Consider the following 24,477-nt stretch of genomic DNA (forward strand, 5'->3'; position numbering starts at 1 on the left):
TTTTGTTAGTTTGGTTTTGAGACAGAGTTTGATGTAGCCCAGGCTGGCCTGGGACTCCCTTTGTAAATGAGGATAGTCTTGAAGCACTTATCCCCTGCCTCTATGTCCTGAGCATTAGAATTCCAGGTGAGTGACACTGCACCTTGTTTCTATGCAATACTGGGAACTAAATCCAGAGCTTCATGCATGCTAGCAAAGCAGTCTACCAGTGAGCTGCCTCCCCAGCCCAAACTGTTCTGCACTGTTCACTGCCTGCCAAACAGGGGAATGACTCCGGGGATCTTCAATGGGAACTAAAGTGAGTGGGCTTGTTCTAATGATAATATTCACATTGCAAGTATTTCATAACTATGCAGTCATTCATGGAAAGATATTTGTGTGTGTGTGCGCACGCGCGTGCACGTCACAAGCACATATTCGATGAGGTCATGGTCAGCTGTCTTCCTCTTCCTCCTCCTCCTCCTCCTCCTCCCCCTCCCCCTCCCACTCCCCGTCCTCCTCCTCCTCCTCCTCCTCCTCCTCCTCCTCCTCCTCCTCCTCCTCCTCCTCCTCCTCCTCCTCCTCCTCCTCCTCTTCTTCTTCTTCTTCTTCTTCTTCTTCTTCTTCTTCTTCTTCTGAGACAGGATTTCTCTGTGTAGCCCTGCCTTTCCTGGAACTTACTTTGTAGACCAGGCTGGCCTCAAACTCAGAAATCCACCTGCCTCTGCCTCCCAAGTGCTGAGATTAAAGGCTGGCATCACTATGACCTGCAGCTGTCTTCTTTAGTCACTTTGCTCTTTAATTTTTGGACAAGGTTGATCCTTAAACCTGAATCTCTGATTGGCTTGGCCAACAACTCATGGGGATCCTCCTGTGAATGCCTCCCCAGCACCTGTCTTTTATCAAATGTGGTAGAGGGGTCTGAATAAGAATGACTGCCCCCATCCCTGACCCCTCCCTACCCCCACTCCACACAAGCATGCCCCCAGTCTATGGAATGTAAACACTTGGTCCTCAGTCAGTGGCATTATTTGGGAAGGAATTAGGAGTTTCTTTCTGGAGGAAGTACCTCACTTGGGGGGGGCAGGGTCTGGGAATTTAAAGCTTCACACTGCTCTCAGTTGGCTCTCTCTGTTCCAGGCCTTCAGTGCATCATGCTGCAGCTTCCTGCTTCTACTGCTATGCCTGCCTCATGCAGCCATGCCTCCACACCAGGATGACCTCTTATGCTTTTGGAAGTAAAAGCCCCAAAACAATCTTCTATAAGCTCTCCTGGTCAAGGTATTTTTATCACAGCAACAAAAAGGCAACAAAGACACATGAGTATTGGGGATGTGCCTCAGTTCCTCCACTTACACAGCAAGCACCTTACAGTCCGAGTCCTTGCTCCTCCCCTCAAATATTTTCAAGTTCTATGAACAACACACTCACCTGTGGGCCATACACCTAACTACACAACTCGATCAGGAGCACATTTGCACATCTATATGTAAGCATGTAGTATGTATAAGTGTGTGAATGCAGAACTAAACGCACTATTAGTAATCCTAACCCATCATACTTAGAGGGTCTTGATTTATCTTCAGGATGACTGAGAAAACACTGTTAGTGTGGCCTCAAAACCAACTAAGCCTTAGCCAAATCTGGGGCCTGTGCCTCTATTCAAGCCTCTCTCACCTTATACTCCTAGGGAGAAGATGAGGAAATATCTTCATTCTCCTAAGGGTGCTTCTCTTCTTACCTGGATAATTCCCAAAGACTAGGAACCCACTGTTACCTTTAGTAGCTCTACTTAAATTACCTCCTCCACAGACCTCACCTTCTCCTCTCAGGAGCAGTATGTGAGCTAAGAGCCACCATGATGGGCACAACAGCACAAGCTACAGCCTGGAGTACCACAGTGATGGGCACCACAGCACAAGTTACAGCCTGGACTGCAGGAGGTGGGCCATGAGGCAGAGGCCCATTAGTCTTAGCAACTTATTACTGTGACTTCAGATGTTTGAACACAAAACCATTTTTTATAAATACTGACATATGAGCCAGTATAAAATGCAGATTTCCTGATATTCTGATATGAATATCAGAAGCAGTATTCAAAAACTTGATAATTAGCCATAATCGTGGCAAATGTTTCTCAGAAAGTCCAAAAAAAAAAAAAAAAAAAAAAAAAACAACAACAACAAACCCAAACACCTTTAATCCCAGCACTCAGGTGTCAGAGGCAGGCAGATTTCTGAGTTTGAGGAGAGCCTGGTCTACAAAGTGAGTTCCTGGACAGCCAGGGCTATACAGAGAAACGCTGTCTCGAAAAACCACAACAACAACAAAACAAAAACAAACAAACAAAAACATTTTCTTAGATTTATTGTAGCCGTCATAAACATGCTTTATCCAAAAATTAAACATTACAATCTTTCATGTTCATTAAGCCAACAACTTAATAGTGCCCTCTATCAAATTTTTTGTTCAATCTTACTTCCTCAGTTCAATTTATGCCATCCCTAATTTTTTTTCAAATGGCATGAATCTTACTTGCCGATATTGATATTAATAGGCATGGAATTTTGACCATTGCATATAAGTATATGATATGCCAAATTTGAAACCTGCCATTTTTCTCTTTAACTCACTTTTTCAGGTTTGTTTGTTCGTTTTGTTTTGTTTTGTTTTTTATGACACAGGGTTTCTCTGCATAGTCCTGGCTGTCTTGGAACAACCTTTGTAGACCAGTCTTGAACTCAGAAATCTGCCTGCCTCTGCCTCAGGAGTGCTGGGATTAAAGGCTTGTGGCACCACTGTCCGGCCAGGGTTTTGGGTCTTTTGGTTTGTTTATTTTTGTTTTTGTTTTGTTTTGTTTTGAATAATTTTTCACAAGTTAAATGTATGGTTAGCTTTAGTTTTCAAAAAATCGAAATTCAGAAAAATTACAAATGCTATGAACTTCAAATCCGTCTCCATTAAACAGTAGTTCCAAGATGTCTGAGTAAACATGGCTGAAGCAACCTTTGACTCTGGTAACTGAAGTCATTGTCATGTATACATCTACTGAATTTTACATGCCAGCACATGCTCAAACAAACACTAATCCAAATTGTTTCCATGTAAGACTCCCATAAGCCTTAGGCAGTTAATTGTCATGAAATGAGTGTGGATGAATTGCTTTTGCAAATCTGTTACTAGAGGGAGCATCCACTAATTTAATCATTTCCCTCCTCAAAATCTTTCTTTAACTCCTCCACCAACGACAGTCTAGGTGTTGAAGACTTCTAAACTAAGAAGAATGTTAAAGTATCTAAGTCCCTTAACATCCAGTAGCCTCTGCCTTCATTATTAAAGGAAAGCTCAACTTTGAGACTAATCAGCACAAAAATGCCACAAAAGCACTACCACACCCTGAAATACCCTAAAGAAATTAATTTGTGATGAACCACCATGGATGTCTGAGCCCTACACTTTGAGGGAACCTGCAACACAGAAGCCTGGGCAGCCTGTGGGCACAGCACACCAGGGAAACTGACTGAGAGACTCAAGCTGCTCAGCTTGCTGTGGGTGGGAAAGCACAGTGGCTGGCAGAATACAGCTTCCAGCAGGGCTTCCATAGCATGCAGCTCATGGGTGAACAACCAAACTCCCTTTAAGTTTCCTAGGTGGGATCTCGCCACCCGGCTCGTGCTTCAAGATGCTTGCTATGATGGCTAGACAAGTGTTCCAGAACACACCCTAGATATCTCTTCAACCCACCTCAGGAATCCCTAGAGCACCTTCCAGTCCTCTGCGCCAGGCCATGCCCCATCCAGGCCGCCCCCCCCCCCCCCAGGCCCCCCTGCACCACTCTTCTGGATACCACTTCCAGGGATCTCCCAGAGCATTCCCTCTGCCCACAGCCCTCTCACACTTCCACGGCCGAGCCTTACCTTGGTCCCCATCTGTTCAGAGGTGGACACTTTATGGATCAGCTTCTGGGGCCCCTCCTGTTCCAATTCACTGTAGGATGAATCCTCTCCAGGTCCTGCAGCAGTGGGGCAAACCACACTGGCCTCAGGGACAGCTCCTCCTGCGAAGCCCTGAGGGTGGTGCTGGCTGCAGGCCCAGGCATCCTCTCTGATTCCTGCAGGGACACAGCAGTGCCCCAGGGGCTGTGGTCAGCTGCTGGGCTCTGCCCGAAAGTCTGAGCCCTGCCCCTAGCTAGCACCATCTTCCGCGATCCCCTCAGCGCAGCACCCTGGACCCGGGACCCTGGATCACAAGCCTCCCCTGCCTAGACCTCTTGGGTCCTCTGTGCACTTCACGCCTGGGCACCCAGCCTTGGGATGTTCTGGTGTTGCTGACCCAGGATATGACCAGCATCAGATTGAGATGACAGATGTCGAGATACGCCTCGAAGGACCTCCCTCTCACTCCTCCTAGGGTCTGGAGGGCTCAGAGGAAATGGAGAGTAGAGATAGGCAGGGGCATGATGCAGCAGGCCAGGCAGTGGAGATCCTCCTCCCCTTGTTCTAGGCAGCAGGAGTGAGGAGAAGGCTCCTGAGGGAAAGGGGGACATGGAGCTATCTCCTATGTTCTGGGGTGCACTCTGAACCCCGAATCCCTCGACATGCTCGGACCACAAGCTACCATTCCAGCTAAGTAAAAGTTCCCTCTGCACAGGAGAAGAACTGGGTCTTACGGACCCTCACATTGCTAGGACCTTACCTCCCACCTCTGCCTGGGGGTTCCGGTCCATTAGGCCACCTCTACAGTGCTGTTTAGCATCGGGCCCACCCCCATCTGGCGCATTAGGTAGAGAAGAGCATTTTCTGGGAGGTTCAGCTCTGCTCTGAGAGCTTTTGGTTCAGAAAGAGTGATTCCCTTTGGCTAACAGGAAGCTGGGAAGGGCATGGTGAGGACACAGAAACAAGAGAGGACAGGCATGCAGCCCAAGATGACAATATGCCGAAATAAATGTCTAGGCTAAAGCGCCCATCCAGAATGCCTGGAAGAATGCACCGAACTACGTGAACAAAGTATAAAGTAAAGAATATATATACACACATCCACAGGAGAGAACACCACTCCCTGGTGCAGACTAAAGTCTGAGGAAAGAGAATCCACAGGCTGGAGCCTCAGCTCCCAGGCTTCCCTGGCCAGCTGCTTCAGCACAGCCACAGGGAAGAGCTACCTTGCAGCAGCAGTGCACAATGCACATTCGACCTCAAAATCCTACACAGGTGGGGGAAGATGGGCTGAGGGAGAGGATAGGAAAAGGACAGGCTTCCTGCTGTCCACCTTAGAAAACTTCACAGTGCTGTTAGTGATTTTCCAATGTTGAATTCTCTACTGACTTGGGGGGGGTGCTCTCTTCAGTAGATCAATTCTTTTAGCCCTTCAGGTTCCTCCTTTAGTTTGTCACTTAGCCTTGACCTTGAAAATTCCTGGAAACTAAGATTTGGGGTTTTGATTTTTCAGGTTTCAGGTGCAACCTTAAGCCCAGCAATGATCCGATGCCAGCTCTAAGAGATTTTAACTACACTGAAAACGTGAAATCCCTTTAGGTCATTCAGCAAGAGAGTGCTGCCATGTTTCTCAAACACAGAGACAGCCTCTCTTGTGCTTCAGTTATTCCCTTTAGCGAGGGAAAACATGGGGTAAAATGGACTTCAAAAGTCCTTCTGGCCCTATAATATGAACTTCTGTACCTACAAGTACACACTGCCGAGAACTTTCTAAGAAACAATAGCATTAAATGGCCTTGGTCGGAGATCCAGATCAGTGCCTAGAGTACAGAAAGCCCATACACGGCCAAAAACAAAACAATGCCCTTTTATTGACCTTTGTCTTAGTCTGACTATTTGTTCACAGACAAGTCAAGACAAAGACCCCTAGTAAAAGGCCTAACACAGTTCAGACTTTTCCTTTTAATGTAAAGAAGACAGAGGGCATAAGCTGGGACCAAAATGTGATTATGATTCTAATGTTCTCTTCCCCACACTCTATATAGTGAAAGGTCACTTTGGCAGCTATCCTGTATTTCAACTTACACATTAAACTTTCAGGTTTTATATAGCAACATTTCCCAGAATCCAGTCAAGGGTGACTGAAGTGAAAGGTGGTCTAAGGCCCATGCCTATTTGGGAAAGAAGACGGGTTCCATTTCTTACTCTTTGAAAGGATGCTGATTGCTTAGAGACACATTGCACAGCTTCACATCCAGGAGCCAGGCAATTAATTCCTCAAAGTTCAGGTATCCATTACTTATAAAAACCTAGCCTTGCAGCCCGCTCTGATCAACACAGAATTCAGTAGCCAGCTCCTAAGGCCTGTAACTTTGAAAAGCAAAGCCAGTCTAAGCTGATTCCTGCTAAGTAAATGACTGCAACTCAACAGCATCTGCAGCTGTAGAGGAAACCCAGGATGGCTGAAAATACTGTGTAGGCAAAGAAAGGAAAGCTGCCTCATTTCCCACTAAAGGCAGCTCAGGGGAAAAGCCTGGTGGAAGCCCATTGCTTCTGAGAAACTTTCAAGGAATCCCCAATTTAAAATAGTTTCTGACCTACTAACTGCTTCTCCTAGTTAAAAGCTTTCACAGTGGTTCTCTGACCTAAGGGACATGCACTTGCCTTTTCTTTGTTCAGTTTGTTTCTTTGTTTTGAGGGAGTCCCCTAGCATACCTCAGGCCCAATCTGACTTGGAATTTATGGCAGGTCTCCAGCATCAAACTCTATTTCTCGAAATGGCTACTACCGTTTCAAATACATGGCATATTGTCTTATTTGGTTTATAAAAAGTTCCTTGACTTTCTTTAGTGTTTTAGATTTTCAAATAATTTCTCCCCTGCTGCTCACGAATTCACTTTTATTACTGTTACTTTGAGATCTTCATTGGTCAGCCATTGTAGTGCACACCTTTGGTTGCAGAATTCCAGAGGCAGATGCCAGCAAGCCTCTGAAATGTGAAGCCAGCCTGGGCTATACAATAAAACTTCCATGTAGAACATATCACTAATCTTGTTGAAAGCTTGCATGTTGGAGTTTAAGATATGAGTGCTCCCAAGAGCTGGAAGCCAGTCTGGGCTACATTGTAACAGGCCCGAAAGGGCTACACAGCAAGATCTTGTTTCAAACAAACAAACAAACAAACAAACAAACAAAAGCAAGAAAGAGTCTTGGCCATACAGTGTATAGATGCTACAGTCAGGGTTATACAGAAAGGAGTAAAGCTGAACCCCCAGTCAGTTTTCTTCTTAATAAGGTGCCATACCATCACCCCCAAAGTACAAGAGACATAAGCCAAAGATGATTAAAACTTTATGAACACTCTATTAGTACTTACAATTATTCTGAACTAATCAATTGCTCACAAGCAGAATCATGAGTCACTTAAAGTGTATAATCCCATGTCCTACGGTTTTACCTTCAATTGTGATAGAACTTAAGAGTTATGTGTCATATCTTGAAAACCATGAGTGGGTACTTGAGAAGCCATGGTGCAGGGCTCATGTTCCTGATCAGTCCAGAACCAAAGGACTACAGATGGAACCAGCACAGACTGGAAGGCTGCCCTGGCAGCAATATGGACCCAATTCTGCAATCACTATGTGTTCCGTAGTCAGAACTTAACATTCAAAAAGTTTGCCCTGGGTCAATTTTCTTAGTTGTTACGCCGATAACAAAACATTCCGTGAGCAACAGTGCTGTCGATTACAGGAACTTCTGTGGTCCTAGCCCACAAGGCCAAAGACTCACCATCCAGGCAGAAAGGGGAACTGTACAACCTCTAGCTTGTATTGTGGCCTTTTTGCTTTGAAACACTTCTCTTTCTAAGTGTCCATTAATTCTGGACTATTAACTGGTATACTGCCATCAGTTAATGCCAACAGGTACAGAACCATTTGAAAATAAAAACCAATTTTAGGCAATGACGTATAGCCAAGCCTCTCTCCACTTAAGGTATTTTATAAATACTCCCACATTTTTAAACTGAGCTCGAATTCTAACTACCTATCTGCTACCCACTCCCACCCAAGATTAAGGACTGCTTTGCTAAATATCTTCTAATCGCCCATTCTCAACAGCAAAAAACTTTGATTCTACTTACTTATTTACTTTAGTGATGCTAGGGCAAGCCTTGCACTGGCATATGCTCTGTCCCAGATCTACATCCCAGCCCCCATTTTTTTCTTCTGTCTCTGGATCCAGAGTCCCAATATGTAGCTTATGCTGGCTCCCCAATCTGGGCCCTCTTTCCTCACCTAGTTGTTGTGAATACAGGTGTGCAGCACCGCACCCAATTCCCCAAATACTTTTTGGGCTAAAATTTAAATTATGCCTATATTCACTAACACTCGACTATATTCCAAAGCTAGCAAGAAAGAAAACCAAGAAACTTACTATGCTAGCAAGTATCTCCTTTAGGCTCAAGACTTAGCCAGAATAACGCTAAATAAATTAATATGTATCCAAATGTATCTAATTAACTTAATTTCACTCCCTCACAGAGAGAATGGCAGGAAGTCCCAGAAAATCCCTTTTCTCCACAGGAATCTCCAAGGAATCTTTTGATTTTCTCTCTGAATAGGAGAAATCAGGCCATCAAAGTTTAGGCTCCATCAGGAGAGAGGGAGAAAGGGAGATAGAGGAAGAAAGAGAGAGAGAGAGAGAGAGAGAGAGAGAGAGAGAGAGAGAGAGAGAGAGAGAGAGAGAGAGAGAGAGAGAATGAGAATAAGGGAAGGGAGAAGGGAAGAAGCAAGGAGGGAGGAGAGAGGAGAAAGAAGAGAGGAGAGAGAAGACAGAAGAGAGAAGAGAAAGCATAGTATGCCTTGGTTGAGTGGTGAAACAAAAAACATCTATGAGTATTTTAACCTATATGTCTTTGACACTGCAGACCTATTGCATAGGAAGTCTTTCCATCCAGAAAATAAGCATCAGAGAGATAGTCAGCTGTCCTTTCAAAATAGGACAAGAGAAATATACTCTTCTGCATTTTGGCCAGAATAAACCTGATAATATGCAAGGCTTCTCTCTATTTTAGGGGTGATGATCAGAATGGTCTCAAGCAACTCCAGAATTTCCACACCAAAGCAGAAGGCTTATGAACTCAAGGACCAAAAAGTCCAGCCAAGCAGCTATTGATGCTAAAACTAAAGGCAGATTCATCAGTGCAGCCAAATCCCCAGGGAATCTAATGGAAGAGAAAGCAGGAAAGAGCCTCAAACTCATGGGAATGGGGATAAATATCATAAACAGAACTCCAATAGCTCAGGTTCTAACATCAAAATTTATAAATGGGCCACAAGAAACTGAAAAACTTCTGTAAGACAAAGGGCATAGCCAATAGGACAAATTGGCAAGCTATATATTCGGAAATAATGTTTACCAACTCCCCATCCAATGCACGGCTAATATACAAAATATATAAAGAATTCAAGTAGCTAACCACCATAAGAGCTAAGTACACCATCTAAAAATGGGGTATAGAACTACACAAAAAATTCACAATGAATCTTGAATGGCTGAGAGCACTGAAGAAGTCTGCAACATCCTTAATCTTCAGGGAATAAAACCAAAATGACCCTGAGGTTGGTGTCCAGGAGTATACTTTCTAGTGAAGAATGCCAAGATCAAAAACTTCTGTGAAAACACATGGTCAGAATTTAAAGAAACAGGAACATTCTTCCATTTCTGGTAGGACTGCAAACTGCTATGACAACTATGGAAATCAATATGGAGGTTCCTCAGAAATTCCCACATAGATCTACCTGAAGGCCATGTACCAACCTTACTGGTGAATGGCGTGCAACTTTCCGTTTTCACTTGATGGTTTATTACTCAGATTTTCTTATTTATTGAGCTATGACTTTGCTCTTGGTAAGCATTTGGTCTCTCTGATTCTAAAGCAGTTCTTTGTTCTTACACATTTTTTGAGGAACCTCTATCCACTCGGACTTATTTATACCTTCAAATCCCTCTAAATTGGGGGACTTTTTATACTTGAGGAAGCTGAGTGACAAAAGCAAAGTATGTTGAGCCCTTTGGTGTCCAGTGCACACGAATCTATGGGAGTCTAGATATGATAATCCTCTAGAACATTCCTTAGGAAAGCAGCAGGAAAACAGCAGTATGCTCTAAGGTACCTGTGTGACCTCACTTACCTTTGCCAGCTTTGTGGGTCATTCATTCATTACCAGCACCTGCAGAACCTTTCTCCAGGACAGGGTCACTTAGCTTTGGTAGGAGAAGGGATGACCTGAGATAGCTGCCCCATATTCCTTCAGAAAAGAAGCAGCCAGCAATATTGGGGAAAGAATATGGGTGTCAGGGGGCAAAAAAAAAAACAGAGTGTAAAGTGAATTAGTAAAAAGGTATTAATACAAAAATATTTAATTATTTAACAAAATGTGACAAAATGTATTGTTCAGGTAACTCTAGTGTGTATACACTGGCAATCACTTTAACACACAGAGAGACTAGAAGTTGTAAAGTAGGGTACCTTTTTTATTGACATAAAATATGAACATAGCAAAGATAAATAAAAAAGAAAGACTTGCATCCAAAAGATCCATTATTCTACCCAAGTCTAAGTGTTCGTGCTCACCTTCACAAGAATTCAAGAGACCTCTGTTCATCCAGGTCTCAGGGCTCATCCAAAGTACAGTCCTGAACCTGATGTGGCCAACCAAGTGTTCCTGTGTTGTTGGCTGACCTCTGCCTCAGGCTTCAGAGGCACTGGAGGGGCAGTCTTGGCCTTTAGGTGGCAGCCATTTCAGGTCCTCTACCATACCAGATAATGAGTCTTCCACAGAGGCCTGTCAACTCAAAAATAGAAGCTTGGGTATTTCCAAAGTTTGGGATGCCACTCTACAGTCATGATGAATTGGTTACATGAGATCATACAAGTTAACTAATGTCTGTATGACTATTTTCCTTATTTGAAAGTGAGTAATGAGATCATCTGAGGAGTGGGTGCTAAGAGTAAAATCACTGATTAAAATGAGTGATAGGACTGTACAGAGTATGGGCTTAATTTTCTGGGTCAAGTGCAAATAGCTGGGATAGTTCAAAACAAAACCAATAGAAACAACAGGAATACTAACAAAAACAATTGTTTAAAAACCTTCTGAGTGCTCCGGATTACAGGCATGTACCAACTCTACCCTACTTTTTTGTGTATGTATAACAAACAAACAAACAAACATCCCTATTCTAGTTCTAGCAGTTGCATCAGAGAGAGCTGTGTGACACTGCATGCTGCTTCCTTTCCCCAGATAGCTCAGGTCTTCTGTCCTATACCAGGTCAGCTGGAGCTAAAGCTGGTGCCATGCCATGATTCTGCAACAATCCTTTTCTTGGTAAAATTGATCCTGTATACAGTGAGCCCCTTGTTGTTGGATCCAGGCCCCGTTAGGCCAGCAAACACATAAGCCACCCTCAGTGAAAGAGAAAAGGAAAATTGGAAGAAAAAGACCTCAACTTTGAATCTATCACCTATCTCCCCTTGATTTTTGAGCTCTGCATATTGATATTGTTTGGCTCAAGAAGGGAGTGAAATTCAGATGGTTTCCCAATGAAGACATACATAGTTTTTCACTCTTTATCTGTGAGGTTAGCGGGCATTATAGCACAGATTCAGCAGACCCAGCATAAGAACACAGAAGCCAGAGATGATAATGCCAAGGGACAGCATCCTGAACTTATAGACACATTAAAATTGAGGTTTCATCTCAACTCAGGCCATTGCACTCCCTGTCCTACCACCTGAGTCTTATACTTGCTGTGAGTATAGTATCACGGTACAACCAGCAACATCCTTATTGCTCAACTTCTCCATTCCGGAAGACAGATATTGGAGAAGTTATTGCAATGAGGCTAAAATGTAGTAATGTAAAGTCCGGGATGACCTTTGCTCTCTGATGCCCACTTAAATTGTCTGGTTGTATTTGAGAACAGGACCATGTGCAAGATAATGTTTTGAAGATGGGACAGCAAGTTTACCATTTATATTTGCCCTGTAGTTGATCCCCTATGTTTGAAAGAATAGGGAGTTTTCCTTATAAAAGATAGCATTGTAAACCAGAGATTTTGTGAAACACACATATATATATATATATATATATATATACATATCTATGTATGTATTTATGTATGGAAAGAATGACAAGAATAACCACTATCAAGGAATGCACCGTTAGAAAATATCATCCAGGTTTTATACAATTAAATGTATAGGAGAAAGATATTTGCCTCTGTGATACAGGAAATCCCTGGGAAATTGGAGTATATGTCATATGAATTGACTCAGGTGGCATATTTATTTTTTGAGAAAAATCTACTACATCCACAGTCCCTAGAGATTTGGGGCTAACAAAATCTCTTAAGCCTGTCAGAGTCCTAACCAACGTTCCCCCTCAAAAGCACATGACATCTAATAAAGCAGTTAGAATTCTCCAGCTTTGGAAGGAGAGGTTGCCAAAGGGGATCCCACGGGTCCATGAGAGGCTCCAGGAGAGGCACCCCAGAAAAGGACCAAGTTGGGGAGAACTAGTTAGCAGGTAGGTCATGGCAGTTGCTAGTGATATCATCAGTAATGCCTTCTTTGGAGAATCTCTTGTATCTAGGATAGAACTAGAATCTTCTGTGTTGTCACCTGTGTTGTGGTGACAGCAACTGCCTGTGGTTCATACCTTCTGTTTGCTCTGGGATTACCAGCAGGAATGTTTTTCTGGCTGCTCAGGCAATGTCAGAAAGAGAATGGCGATGAAGGAGAGACCAGACCAACGGAGAAGGAAGAGGGAATCCTTTCTCATGAAAAAGGAAGAAGGAAGTCATTCTTGAGAAGGCACAGTGAGTCCTGGGCAGAGTTGGGGATCTTCCTGGTAGAGGTAGGCTTGAGCTGGGCCTTCCAGGAGTAGGTCTTACAAGCTGAAGCCTTGGACTTTGCCAATGTCAAAGAGTCAAGAATTTCTGATGATTAGTTTGACAGAGCCAGGAATTGACAAACCTGCAGCTACTTTTCTGGGAGCTATTTAATTTCAATTTGAGTGGCAAAGAATGCCAGGAGGGCATTCTATGGGAATATCAGTGTGTTATTCCTTTCATGGAAGGGAGTTGAAGCACTTCACCTTCCAGATTACTGTAGGTAACTTGAGTATCTGATGAAAAGAACAGAGAAGGATGCTCCCCTGGTCATGTCATGTGGTGAGGACTCAGACACATTGGATTTGAAGACACTCGATTAATTAGAGCTTGATAGTGGTAAGCACTATGAAATCCAGGATTTCCCTGCAACACATCTGATATGACCTGACAATGTTCCCCATATCTTTACGTCTGAGGCAAATTATACATTTCAGGGCAAAGGGTCCTGTAATAGGGAGTGTGGCATATGTCTGACAATGGTGGTTAGGAAGAGGACATAGCTTAGCAAACCAGCTGGAAGATAGCTTTTCTGCTCTTTTAGGGATTCACCCTGTCTTTACCTTTTCTCTCCCTCAGTCTTCTTCTTGGGACTCTGAATGGTCTCCCCTGCCCTGGGCCATCAAGTATGCAAACTCATTTGTGTTTATCTATCTGCAGGGTCTGCTAGAAATACTTCAACCCAAAATTCCAACATCACTAATCAGATATCAAATATAAATAAAGTTAGAGAACTGAAATTGCATATGAGGAAGATCAGCAATGACATGGAGGAAATTTGTGGAATCCTGAACGTTTACATGTATGAGGATTTGAACTACAGGTAGGAATTATGCCCAGTACCCTGTTGCCTGTATTGTGCCATCTGTTAACCCAATTTCCTTCCATGAATGGAGTGTGTCATCTCCCATCATTCAATTAAGTAGCCCTGACAGGTGTTTAATTGTTGGATAAACAAGGTGCTGTGTGTTTATTATCATCTTTTGTACTTGACCTTGGGGTGCTTGCAATCTGATTGTTGCTGTCAACAGCTGGAAGGACCTGCTCACACTTACTGTCTCTCAGTGTGTGAATGCAATACCTGCAGGCTATCACACGTTTACTCTGATATTGTTCATTATATTCTGAGAGATGGCACCTCCCTGGATTTATTTGGCATTCTAATTGTGTCTATGTGTGTGAACTTAGCTGTGTATGTTTTGTTCAGGACTGAGGCTCTGGGACCTTTGATGGGGTCTGAGGATTTGTGTGATGCACAGTTTACAGGTCCTTTTAGTGTTTGTCCATAGAGGTCCAAAGTGATCACCAGGGAAGTTTGCTCCTGGTGTTTCCTTGTTGTCACACAGGAATCTCCTGGGGGAGGAGATGTGATAAAGCCTTTCTCCTGTAAATACTAGTTGTGTCCTCTGGGAATTCACATAACAACAGGAACCAAGGAATGAGAATCCCTGCCTTAAAAATAAGAGGAAAGTCATTACAGATATCTACTGGACCCTTGCCTGTGGCACAGTGTAGTGTAAAATTGTCATAGAAGTACTCTATTCCTACATGCTTGCCCGGGAAGCCATTGAAGGTCAGCTAGCTCCATTTGGTCCCCTGGCTCTGCTGTCCTCTGCCCAGGATAGTAAGTTTAATTAGCACCTAGGGGACATAGTTTTAAGGAACTAGGATGTGGCATGCAATTGGCTTGGGTAGTCCATGATACAGCCTGTTTGCACATGATTATTGAATCCTCAATTCAGCACATTATTTGCTTCTTGGGCCATGCCCTAACACAGAATGAACACTGAATTCAACATCATTAAATCACAACATGAGAAGACAATGTTGGATATGGATAAAATGACCCAGTCCATAATTATTTCCATGAAGTTCTCCGAGGAACTGATAGAAGATAACTATTCCTACAGGTGAGTCAGTGACACAACTGAGACCCCGAGAACTAGGCAGGGAATGCTTCTGTCCTTTTAGGACTTTGAACAAACGCAAGGGCTCTGGTTCTATGTTATCTGTTTTTTATTTAGGAACCCTGCCCTGAGGCAAGGGTCTTGGATTTATACCTCTTGGACTCAGTTGTCCTAAGTGTGAAGAGTGTCCAAGACCCTCCAATCTTAATTCTTCCAAATTCAAGGTCCTCTACATAGAAAACTTTTCCACCACGCTGGGAATATCCAGGAACTCTGAACCTCTAGGGTTCTGACCACAGATTAAAAGATCAAGGATTCCCGACAAAAATGGAAAGAGTGTACACTTGTTGGGTCAGTTCACCTCTCTCAGAGGAGATAAGCCCTCTCCCTGCTGAAGGTTTTATGGTACCACAGACCTATAATCAACCATGAAGAACATTTCCTCTTCTGTGATATATAGGGTGCACTCTTGGTGTCAGGGCTCTCAGAAGTTTGTTGAGTCCTGTGGAACATGGGTGGTATCTTGATTTGACCTGCCTCTGTTTGGTGCTGCTATGTATACTATAGACTCTTCTGGGACTGTCTGGGGTTCAGGGCCCTTGTGGGACCATGGGACTTGTAGGAGTGGCAAGCCAATGGAATCTGGCTGGGAATCACCAATTTTTTTTTGTGGATCAGCATCAAGCAGAAACACCGCCTCTGTGAGTGCACTCAACTAAAGGAAAAAGTGAGGATATTACTGAATGAGAACAGAAAGCTGCTGGTGGAGCAGGCTGGAACGAAAGTGTCTCATGGGGAAGAAAAGAGGTTCTGTGAGGAGGCCAGCAAGAACATCTGTGCCTCAAGTGCCAAGGAACAGCAGGTAGGATGATGTGTATCAGAGGCAGATTGCCCTCATGTCTAACCATAAACATAGACAATGCAATGTCACAGTCCACCAACTTCTCCAGGCACTCACCTATGTCTCCTCCAAGTGTTTGTTTATGTGATCATCTACAGGGCTCTCTGTGGAGGTAGCCTGGTTCAAGAAACTGCATGTTTGGCATGCAAATGTTCCTGCTCTGCTAGAATCACTAAGGGGGATAGGTTGTTTACACATCACAGCTCTACATGCCTTAAGTTTGAAGGGTGCTGTGTTGGAGCCCTTCTTGAGAATAGCAAGAGCTTTGAAGGAAGAAGTAAAGGCCTGTAGCTCATTTGCTTTACAGGCATCTTGTGAGATTCTAGGTAGGAAATAGTTTGCAGGGATGACACCTAGTGTAATTGACAAATAAGTGGATTTCATTGCTGTCTTTTGGCGGCTTTTCTATTCCCCCCTTTCCCCTCTATCTCAAAATGGTCTCTACAGGCTTCATATATCTTGGTTCACATTGACAGAGCCTGAGTAGCAGCTTGTCAGTCCTATTTTCTTTCAGTGTTGTTGGAGTGGTCTTTCCGGGCCTGAGAGTCTGGAGTTGTCTGGATGACCAGAGATGACAGAAAGGCTTCTCACAGGCTCAGGTTTGGTGTGAGATTTCTGAGGCTTCATGAAAAAGTTCTTAATATATGCCCCCTATTCTGACCAAGAAGAGTGTTCTCTAGTGATTTTTTTTTTGTTCTTCGGATGTTTTATTTTATTTTTTATTAGGTATTTTCCTCGTTTACATTTTCAATGCTATCCTAAAGGTTCCCCATACCCACCGCCCCAATCCCCTACCCACCCACTCCCCCTTTTTGGCCCTGGCGTTCCCCTGTACTGGGGCATATAAAGTTTGCAAGTCCAATGGGCCTCTCTTTGCAGTGATGGCCAACTAGGCCATCTTTTGATACATATGCAGGTAAAGACAAGAGCTCCCGGGTACTGGTTAGTTCATATTGTTGTTCCACCTATAGGGTTGCAGTTCCCTTTAGCTCCTTGGGTAATTTCTCTAGCTCCTCCATTATGGGCCGTGTGACCCATCCAATAGCTGACTTTGATCATCTGTTAGATGTTTTTTTCTGTCCCCTGTGACAGGGATTCTCTGTCCAGAACTGGCTGTCCTGGAACTCACTCTGTAGACCTGGCTGGCCTCGAATTTAGAAATCTGCCTGCCTCTGCCTCCCAAGTGCTGGGATTAAAGTAGTGAGCCACTATGACCTGGCTTCTCTAGTGCTTTTTATTCCTCTAAAATAATCGCAGAGTCGTTGGGTCTCCCTTGAAACATCTCCTCTGCATAGTCTGAATTATCTTGGTCCTGAACCATAACAGATACCTCGTTGTTTTCTGGTCAGTTATGATTTTATGTGAATAAGTCTGTGTGTGCTTCTGTGTGTGTCTTTGTCTGTGACTGTGTCTGTGTGTTTCTTTTTGTGTATGATTGTTTTCCTGACCTGTGCCTCTCTCGGTATGTTGGGAGGCCATTCAATGACATCTGAATTGTCCAGTTATTCTCTATATTACTTCTTTGAGCATTGGTATCGCAATAAACTTGACATTTCCTGTTTTGTTCTGTTCAGTAGTCTTTGCATCTTCTGTTCACTATCAGGTAGCGCCCCCTCTCTCATTTATTTCAACAAATTGATAAACAATACAGCTATTTTAAAAATAAGTGTTAGATTTCTTCACTTTCCCTGCATAGAGTTATCTCTCTGGGAGATTTGTGTTTGTCTTATTGGCTCCACCATGAACATGCACAGAATCCTACCGTGCATCCCTCTGCTAACATGGGTTTTGCTAACTATATCGAGGGCATGGCTTTGTTTCAGGTTAGATTCCTCCTCATAGTTGGCACAATGCTGCATTTCATAAATGTCACAGCACGTTATTTCACCAGCTTTCTTCTGATGATATTGAGGAAGATTTAATATCACATGAACTGTAATAGGTTAAAAAGTTCCTGGGTAGTGACCAAAATCACTGTCTTCCTCTGATGCTACCAAGGAACCAGTGTAGGTATAGTGAGGGCTACTGAGAGAGTCAACATGGGGCTTGCTGGAGGCTTTTCTTAGGAATCTCTTTCTTGGGAATTTGGTATTGTGTTGTCCAGGTTATCTGTGCAGTGTTTGTAACTTCCTCGTAGGACCAGAAAGTATCTGCATAAAAAATTTTATTGAAGATTAGTTAATTACAGATGAGGGCTGTAAAGACTGCCTGAGTCTAAGAACCTTATACACATACACGTCAGAGGTCCTAGTAGGTGCTCATGCAAGAGGAAATGTCCTGGGCCACAGTAACTTTTTCATTGATTTGTGTTTGTGTGTCTCTGTGTGTGTATTGTGTGGTGTGTATGTTTGTATTTCTTTTGTGTGAAGTGTCTGTTAGTCTTTGTATGTTTGGACCACCTTTGGCTGAGCTTGTTTATACTAAAGTTGTGTGTTTGTGTAATACTAGGTAATTTTTTTGTTTGTGATATGGGTGCTTGTATTTTCAAATGTGTGTGTGTGTGTGTGTGTGTGTGTGTGTGTGTGTGTGTGTGTGATTGTGCATAAATGCAGCTGTGTGTGTCTCTAGAGGACAAATTTAATGAGAAATGCACTCTGAGGTTTTAGTTTACACCTATGAAATATCAAATACAGCACTCCAATTATTCTCCATGCTCACCTAACACCCAAGAATAAAAGGACACAAGAATTCTTGTAGGGTCAGATTTTTAACTGACTAGAGAGAAAACTATTCATTCTCATTCAAATCTTTAGAGCAAATATGAGGCATATGGTATATGGAGGTAAGGAGGAGGTTGCTGTATAAAATCCATGTGTTTATGTCCCTTTTCTGCTCTTGGAGAATTGTGAAGGACCACTGGAAGGTCAGGTGGCTCACTGTGTCTTCTAAGCATTCCAGGTTGTTTTCCTCAATGCCTGCCACCATTACATTTCTGCTACCTCTGCTCAGTAAAGCTTTGCCTTGTAGTTTGTCTTGGATTTTACTCATAGAGCGATTGAGTTGTTTGGAGCTAAACTTGCATCCAGCAGAATTCCCATAGATGTGAAGCAAACCAGGCCTGTTTCAGGAGCCCATTGAGGGTCTTGATAATCTAAAGTACTCACACTATCTTATCTGTGTAGATATTCAGCATGACTGTTCTTCAACATCATTTTGTCAGAGTTAAAATCAGCCTCAGCTGGGGTTGGGAGAAATGAGGACCTTCAGACAGTTCTGGTAGTATAAAATTGGTTATGTCTTTTAGAAGCCATGTTCAGAAAGTGGAAAAGAAGTCCACTTTGACCCAGTGCTTCCAGAACAAGGAGGAGTTATCCACAGAGTCTAGGCCGCTCAGGGTTGTAGTGGTCCTCAGAGCAGCCCTGAAAGAGAAGCTATCCTGATGTCCATCTGCTGAAGGATGAAAAGGCCCTGTGTGGTGCAGCCCTTCCATGAACTCAGTGTGAGATAATCCATGCAAGCATGTCCTTCAACTAGTCAGCCTTATCCTACTCAAAATAGTCCTGGCACAATCACATTCTGGGGAGGAAACGGTTCCTTTGGATCCTGGTTATAGACAGTTCCTATTACTCTGGGCTCATACCTTTGGACACCAAGTCAGTCAGGTGATGGAAAAGGGAGATCCTATTGGAAGAAACTGTTTACTTTGGGACAAGTCAGAAACAGTGAGCAAGAACAAGAGGCTGGTCCACCACCAACATGTGACCCTAGGCTGGGAAACAAACCTATTCTACACAGCCTTGGGAACTTGCTGTGCCAGATTGGATAATAGAACAAGAACCCTGAATCCCAGACTGGTTTATGAGTGGAAAGCATATCACTGACTGCGCTGCCTATATGCTATGCCCACTAAGTACCTTTCCCATTCAAGATTTGTTTTTATGCCTCCAAATTGTCCTGGGAGATTTTTATATTAGTATTAACCGGGAAACTAAAGAGGTCACTGCAATACAATATGCTTGTATTGCATTAACTCAAATATTATGTGTGTTTGAGAGTGTGCCCTACAATAGTCATAGATGTACAGGGGTGTTGTTCTGTTTTTTCATGACCATCACATTTAAGGTTCATTGCTCAGCCTTGTGAATATTTTTATTTAGCATACTCTTGCAGATTGTTTGACCTATGAAGTACCCATGGGGTTTTGTGTCGTATGTTGTCTCTGGTTATTTGGAGATAGAGGGATTGACAAGAGGAACCCTGTGAAGTTCCTGTACTGGAGAAATAATCATAGCCTTCACTTCAGTTCAGGGCACGCTCCCACCCCATAAGGAATCCACATGGTTTTCTAGGTTGCACACATCTCTCTTGGACACACATTCAGACATTGTTCAATTGTTATTACTCAATATAATATACCCCCACACCTGGGGAAATGTGGTGTTTTTTAGAACTCCAGTATAATGTGCAGTTGACAGTTGCGTTTCTAGCAGTTTTTAAAAGGTGAGAAACAATTCCAAGCTCAGGTGTTCTATGACACTTGGGATGCACGTTATGATCTCAGCTGATAGGTCATGTTAGTTTGTCCAGCTAAATAGAGCTGTTCTGGAAGAGGCAGCTCAATTGACAAATGTTTAACAGGCCTTTCTTTTTTCCTTTCGTAAGTGTGAAATAGTCCAGCAGAAAGCAGAACATGGCACAGACCACGACATGATCTCCCTCAAAGAGAATTGCTGGAGGAGGAGCACTGTGTGTGCACAAAAAATACACCACTGTTGCCTCTCATCCCTAATAACCATGGCTGTAATGGGCTGTATGCTCCTCCTTTATTTTGGTTTCTTGGGTATGAACAGGCCTTAATTTCATCTAGCCTCTGACCCAGGAAGAGTGCACATTTAAAGGGACTCAGAGAAATGCTGAGACACATCAAGAGCTGCTGGGCATCCAGGAAGAATCTGAGTGCAAATTTATCTTTTCCTGATGGGTCATCATGACTAATTACATGGAGATCAGTCAACAAAATTGTAAAAACTTGGATCCAAGTCTACAACATGTGTTCTCCTTTAACTTGGTAGGCCACATCCTTCAAACCCACATTCCAAAAAGAGAGTGTTGCTTAAATTTCTCCTGCAAAGATTGCTACCTCCAGGAACTGCTTTTCTACTAAGTTGCCAAGGACAGCCACAGGCTATAATTCTGTGCTACAAAATGAGCAGACTAAGAATTTTGCTTTGCACAATTTTTGTGGTTTGATTTTGGTTTGAGTTTTGATTAGTTTAGTTATTTGTTTTTTCTTGTTTTGATTCCAAGTTTTGTTATTTATTGTTTGTTTATTTGTTCTTGTAATTAATTTGATATTTTGATAACGTTATACACAGTACATATTGACTGTCAGCTTACAGTTACAATTGAGTACATTGCATTTATTCTTATGACTAACACAGTGATCTCCAACTCTTCACTCTAAGAGCCTTGTTATTTCAGGTGTGATCATGAAACCCACAGATATCAGACCCAGATGGATCTTTGCATTCTTCATGGAACTTGGGCTCCATAGTTTCTTTACAGCCAGACTGAACTACAAAGTCCATCATACATTCAGTGTGGGGAGTGTGTCCAACTCTCTGGATAGGAACTTAATGTTGGAAAACTTACCCATGCTGCATCCTTGTTGTCAAATATTTAGCTACTGTGAAAATACTGTGGATGATGGTGTTGAACACATTAATGGCAAATACATCAGTGTTTCTGTAATAGCTCTCATTAAATCAAAGCATAGTCTAAGAGAATAAAAAGCTGTCAGAAAACACAGCAGTGTATGCTTCAGCTTTCCTTCAAATATACAATCACTGGAAACTGCAAGTAGAGATAATAAATTCCAAAATCTTTTTGGGGATATGTGTCTGTGGGGGTCCTTCAATGTTCATTTTATTACTTTATGATTCACCTGTTTCTTCCAAAAGACATCATTCAAAAATGTTGAAGATTTTAACTAGTTATCATCCTATAAAGTCCTAACAAATGTGTTTTTTATTTGATATTTTCATTACTTACATTTCAAATGTTAAACACTTTCCTAGTTTCCTCTCTGAAGATCCCCTTTTTCTTACCCCCAACCCCTGCTCCCCAACCCACCCACTCCCTCTTCCTGGCCCTGGCATTCCCCTCTACTGTGGCATAGAACCTTCCCAGGACCAAGGATCTCCTCCCAGTGATGACCGACCAGGCCTTCCTCTACTACATATTTAGCTAGATCCATGTGTTTTACCATGTGTTTTCTGTGGTTGGTGGTTTAGTCCCAGGGATCTCTGGAGGTACTGGTTAGTTCATATTGTTGTTCCTTCTATGGGGCTGCAAACCCTTCAGCTCCATAGGTCCTTTCTCTAGCTCCTTCACTGGGGACCCTGTGCTTTGACCAATAGATGGCTGTGAACATCTACTGCTGTATTGGTCAGGCAGTGGCAGAGCCTCTCAGTAGACAGATATATCAGGCTCCTGTCAGCAATTTCTTGTTGGCATCAGTTGTAGTGTCTGGTTTTTGTGGTTGTTTATGGGATGGATCCCCAGGTGAAGTCTTTGGATGGATATGAGGTGTCCTCCTGCCTCAGCACAAATTTGAACACAAATTTGTACAAATGCATCCACACACAGGTATAGAGGCACACCAAACAGGAGCTGACACTGTAACCTAAGTACCTTATGAATCCTTTTGACCTTCTGGCCTATGCATCATTTATCTGTCTTTAAACACAGACAACATACCTGACATACCACTTTGTAACCTGTAGTCTCCCCTCCCCCAGCCTGAAACCTGCTTGCTCAGGGGTGGAGCTTCCCGCTCAATCATTCTGCCATGCCCACTGCTGGAACCTGCTGCTTTGCTGTTCGGAGCCCTGCACATTGTCACTCTGCTATTGGAACCCAAGATTAATTGGCGGGAATCGGGCCCCCTTCCCCTGCTTTATAATTGCGTGTGGAACAGTAAAATTGAGCTTTGATCAGAATGACTGTCTTAGCTATATTTCTTTATCTCGCCACCTAGCCCCTCTTCTCTTCCAGGTTTCCAAAATGCCTTTCCAGGCTAGAACCCATGTTGTGATCTGCTGGCCAGAACCAACAGTAACCTCATGTACTAAAGAGAAGTTCTTTAAGTCAGACGTGATGGAACTTTACTGATATCCAAAGACTCAGGAAAGGTGTGAAAATTACAAGTCCAGGGCCACCATGAGCTACATCATGCTATCTCCAAAACAAAACAAAACAAAACAAAACAAAACAAAACAAAACAAAACGAAACAAAACCAAAGTTTGTTTTATAAGCATTTGTTCAGTTGGTAGAGTACTTCCCTAGCATGAACTCAGGGGGATGGAGACAGGTAAGTCAATGTCTTCAGCTTCATAACAAGTTTGGGACTAGTCTGAGCTACAGGGAAATGGGCAGGTGTGAGATCAACAATACAGTGTGTGTGTGTGTTCTCAGAGAGAGACAGACAGAGAGAGAGAGAGAGAGAGAGAGAGAGAGAGAGAGAGAGAGAGTTTATTGTTAAGACACTTAGATGTGACTTTGATAACTTCTTTCTTGAGCAGTCCATGGGCACTGTGGAGGTCTGAATGCAAATAGCCCCCATATATTTGGGAAGGATTAAGAGGTGTAGCCTAATGGAGGAGTTTCAAAAGCCCATAGCATCCCCTGTCTCCTGCCTGTAGATCAGATGTAAACTCTCAGCTACCACTCCAGTATGATGCCTGTCTCCTGCCATGCTCCCCACCATAAGAGTCATGGACTAGCCCTGTGCACCCATGAGCCCCAGTAGACGCCTTCCTCTATACGTTGCCTTGGTCATGCTTTCTCTCCATAGCAGTAGCAAAGTAACCAAGACGGCCCCCTGATATGTACAACTACCACCACCCAACCCCCACACAGTCGTTCTCAGTAAACTCCATTTATGGTTCATACAGACTTGTACTGAATTTCTCTTGTGGTGTAAGTTAAGAGTCTCATTTTTCAGTGAGTAGAAGTCCCCCTAAGGGACAGTTGCCAATTTTGAGCTGTGTCTTCCATTTCCACTGCCATTACTATGCAGCCCAGTACTGCTTGGGGACCTTTCCTGAAGTGCCTTCCCCAGCCCTTAAGTTTCAAAGGCCCTCTCTAGTCTCCTGGATTCCTGCTTCCCTGGTAGATGTCATGCTGGCTACTGAGTCACCTACAGCTGCCTTCAGGCTCCTTCTGTGATTATTCTCCAGAGTTGATTCCAAGAGAATAATCACAAAATTATTGATTCTGAGAGCACCTGGGTTGATTCTTGGCAACTGCGTGTCTTGTCTTTGGAGCTCTAAGCTGGAATCTGAAGTGCTGGGTCCTACCACTGTATAGATGGGCTCTGCTAGAAGTATTCTCAGGGGATCATAAGAGCTAGCTTTTCCATGCTGCCCCTGGCGTTTCTCCTGCACATTTGGAGGGAACCTCATATTTTCTATTTCTTTAAAAGAAAACATATTTATTTTCAAGTTTATTTTAGGTGTATGAGCATTTTGCCCACAATATATGTCTTTGCACCATGAATGTGCTGTATGTGTAGAGGCCAGAAGAGGGTGTCAGATCCTCTGAAATTGGAGTTGCAGATGAATGTTAGCCATTGTGTGAGTGCTAGGAACCCAACTTGGGTCCCCTGGAAGACAACCAGTGCTCTTAACCTATAGCTGACTCTCCTGCCCTGAACGTGCCATTTCTTGAACTACAGCTAAATCTGTCACAATTTATATTTATTTTAGACTCAATTGTTTCATCCTCTCTCTGTGGAAAGCAGACCTCATGTTGGTTTGTTCTTTTCTCTGCATTGTTAACAACCTCACCCAGCAGTTA

The 24,477-nt window shown here is 43.2% G+C and overlaps 1 protein-coding gene and 1 long non-coding RNA gene across 2 annotated transcripts; both read left to right on the forward strand.

Annotated features, from left to right (window-relative positions):
• Positions 1 to 1,105: 1,105 nt before the first annotated feature.
• Gm41084 lies at positions 1,106 to 9,050 on the forward strand. Its single transcript, XR_874094.2, has 2 exons — positions 1,106 to 1,260; positions 8,989 to 9,050. It is a non-coding gene; the product is annotated as a predicted gene, 41084 (long non-coding RNA).
• Positions 9,051 to 12,578: 3,528 nt separating this feature from the next.
• On the forward strand, positions 12,579 to 20,328 carry Gm2888 (predicted gene 2888). The gene is made up of 6 exons (XM_001475283.5): positions 12,579 to 12,797; positions 13,530 to 13,692; positions 14,648 to 14,779; positions 15,455 to 15,638; positions 18,047 to 18,055; positions 20,290 to 20,328. The coding sequence occupies exons 1-6, from the start codon at positions 12,668 to 12,670 to the stop codon at positions 20,326 to 20,328; spliced, it is 657 nt and encodes a 218-aa protein (XP_001475333.3). The 5' UTR covers positions 12,579 to 12,667.
• The last annotated feature ends 4,149 nt before the right edge of the window (positions 20,329 to 24,477 follow it).

Source organism: Mus musculus, chromosome 14 (assembly GCF_000001635.26).
Source record: "Mus musculus strain C57BL/6J chromosome 14, GRCm38.p6 C57BL/6J".
Classification (NCBI taxonomy): domain Eukaryota; kingdom Metazoa; phylum Chordata; class Mammalia; order Rodentia; family Muridae; genus Mus; species Mus musculus.

Excerpts from the sequence above, each read along its gene's own strand:
- Gm2888 (XM_001475283.5), top strand. The coding sequence starts at position 12,668 with ATGTTTTTCTGGCTGCTCAGGCAATGTCAGAAAGAGAATGGCGATGAA. Across the intron at positions 12,798-13,529 it reads GTCATTCTTGAGAAGGCACA|GGTCTGCTAGAAATACTTCA; the intron begins GTGAGTCCTGGG and ends ATCTATCTGCAG. Across the intron at positions 13,693-14,647 it reads TATGAGGATTTGAACTACAG|AATGAACACTGAATTCAACA; the intron begins GTAGGAATTATG and ends GCCCTAACACAG.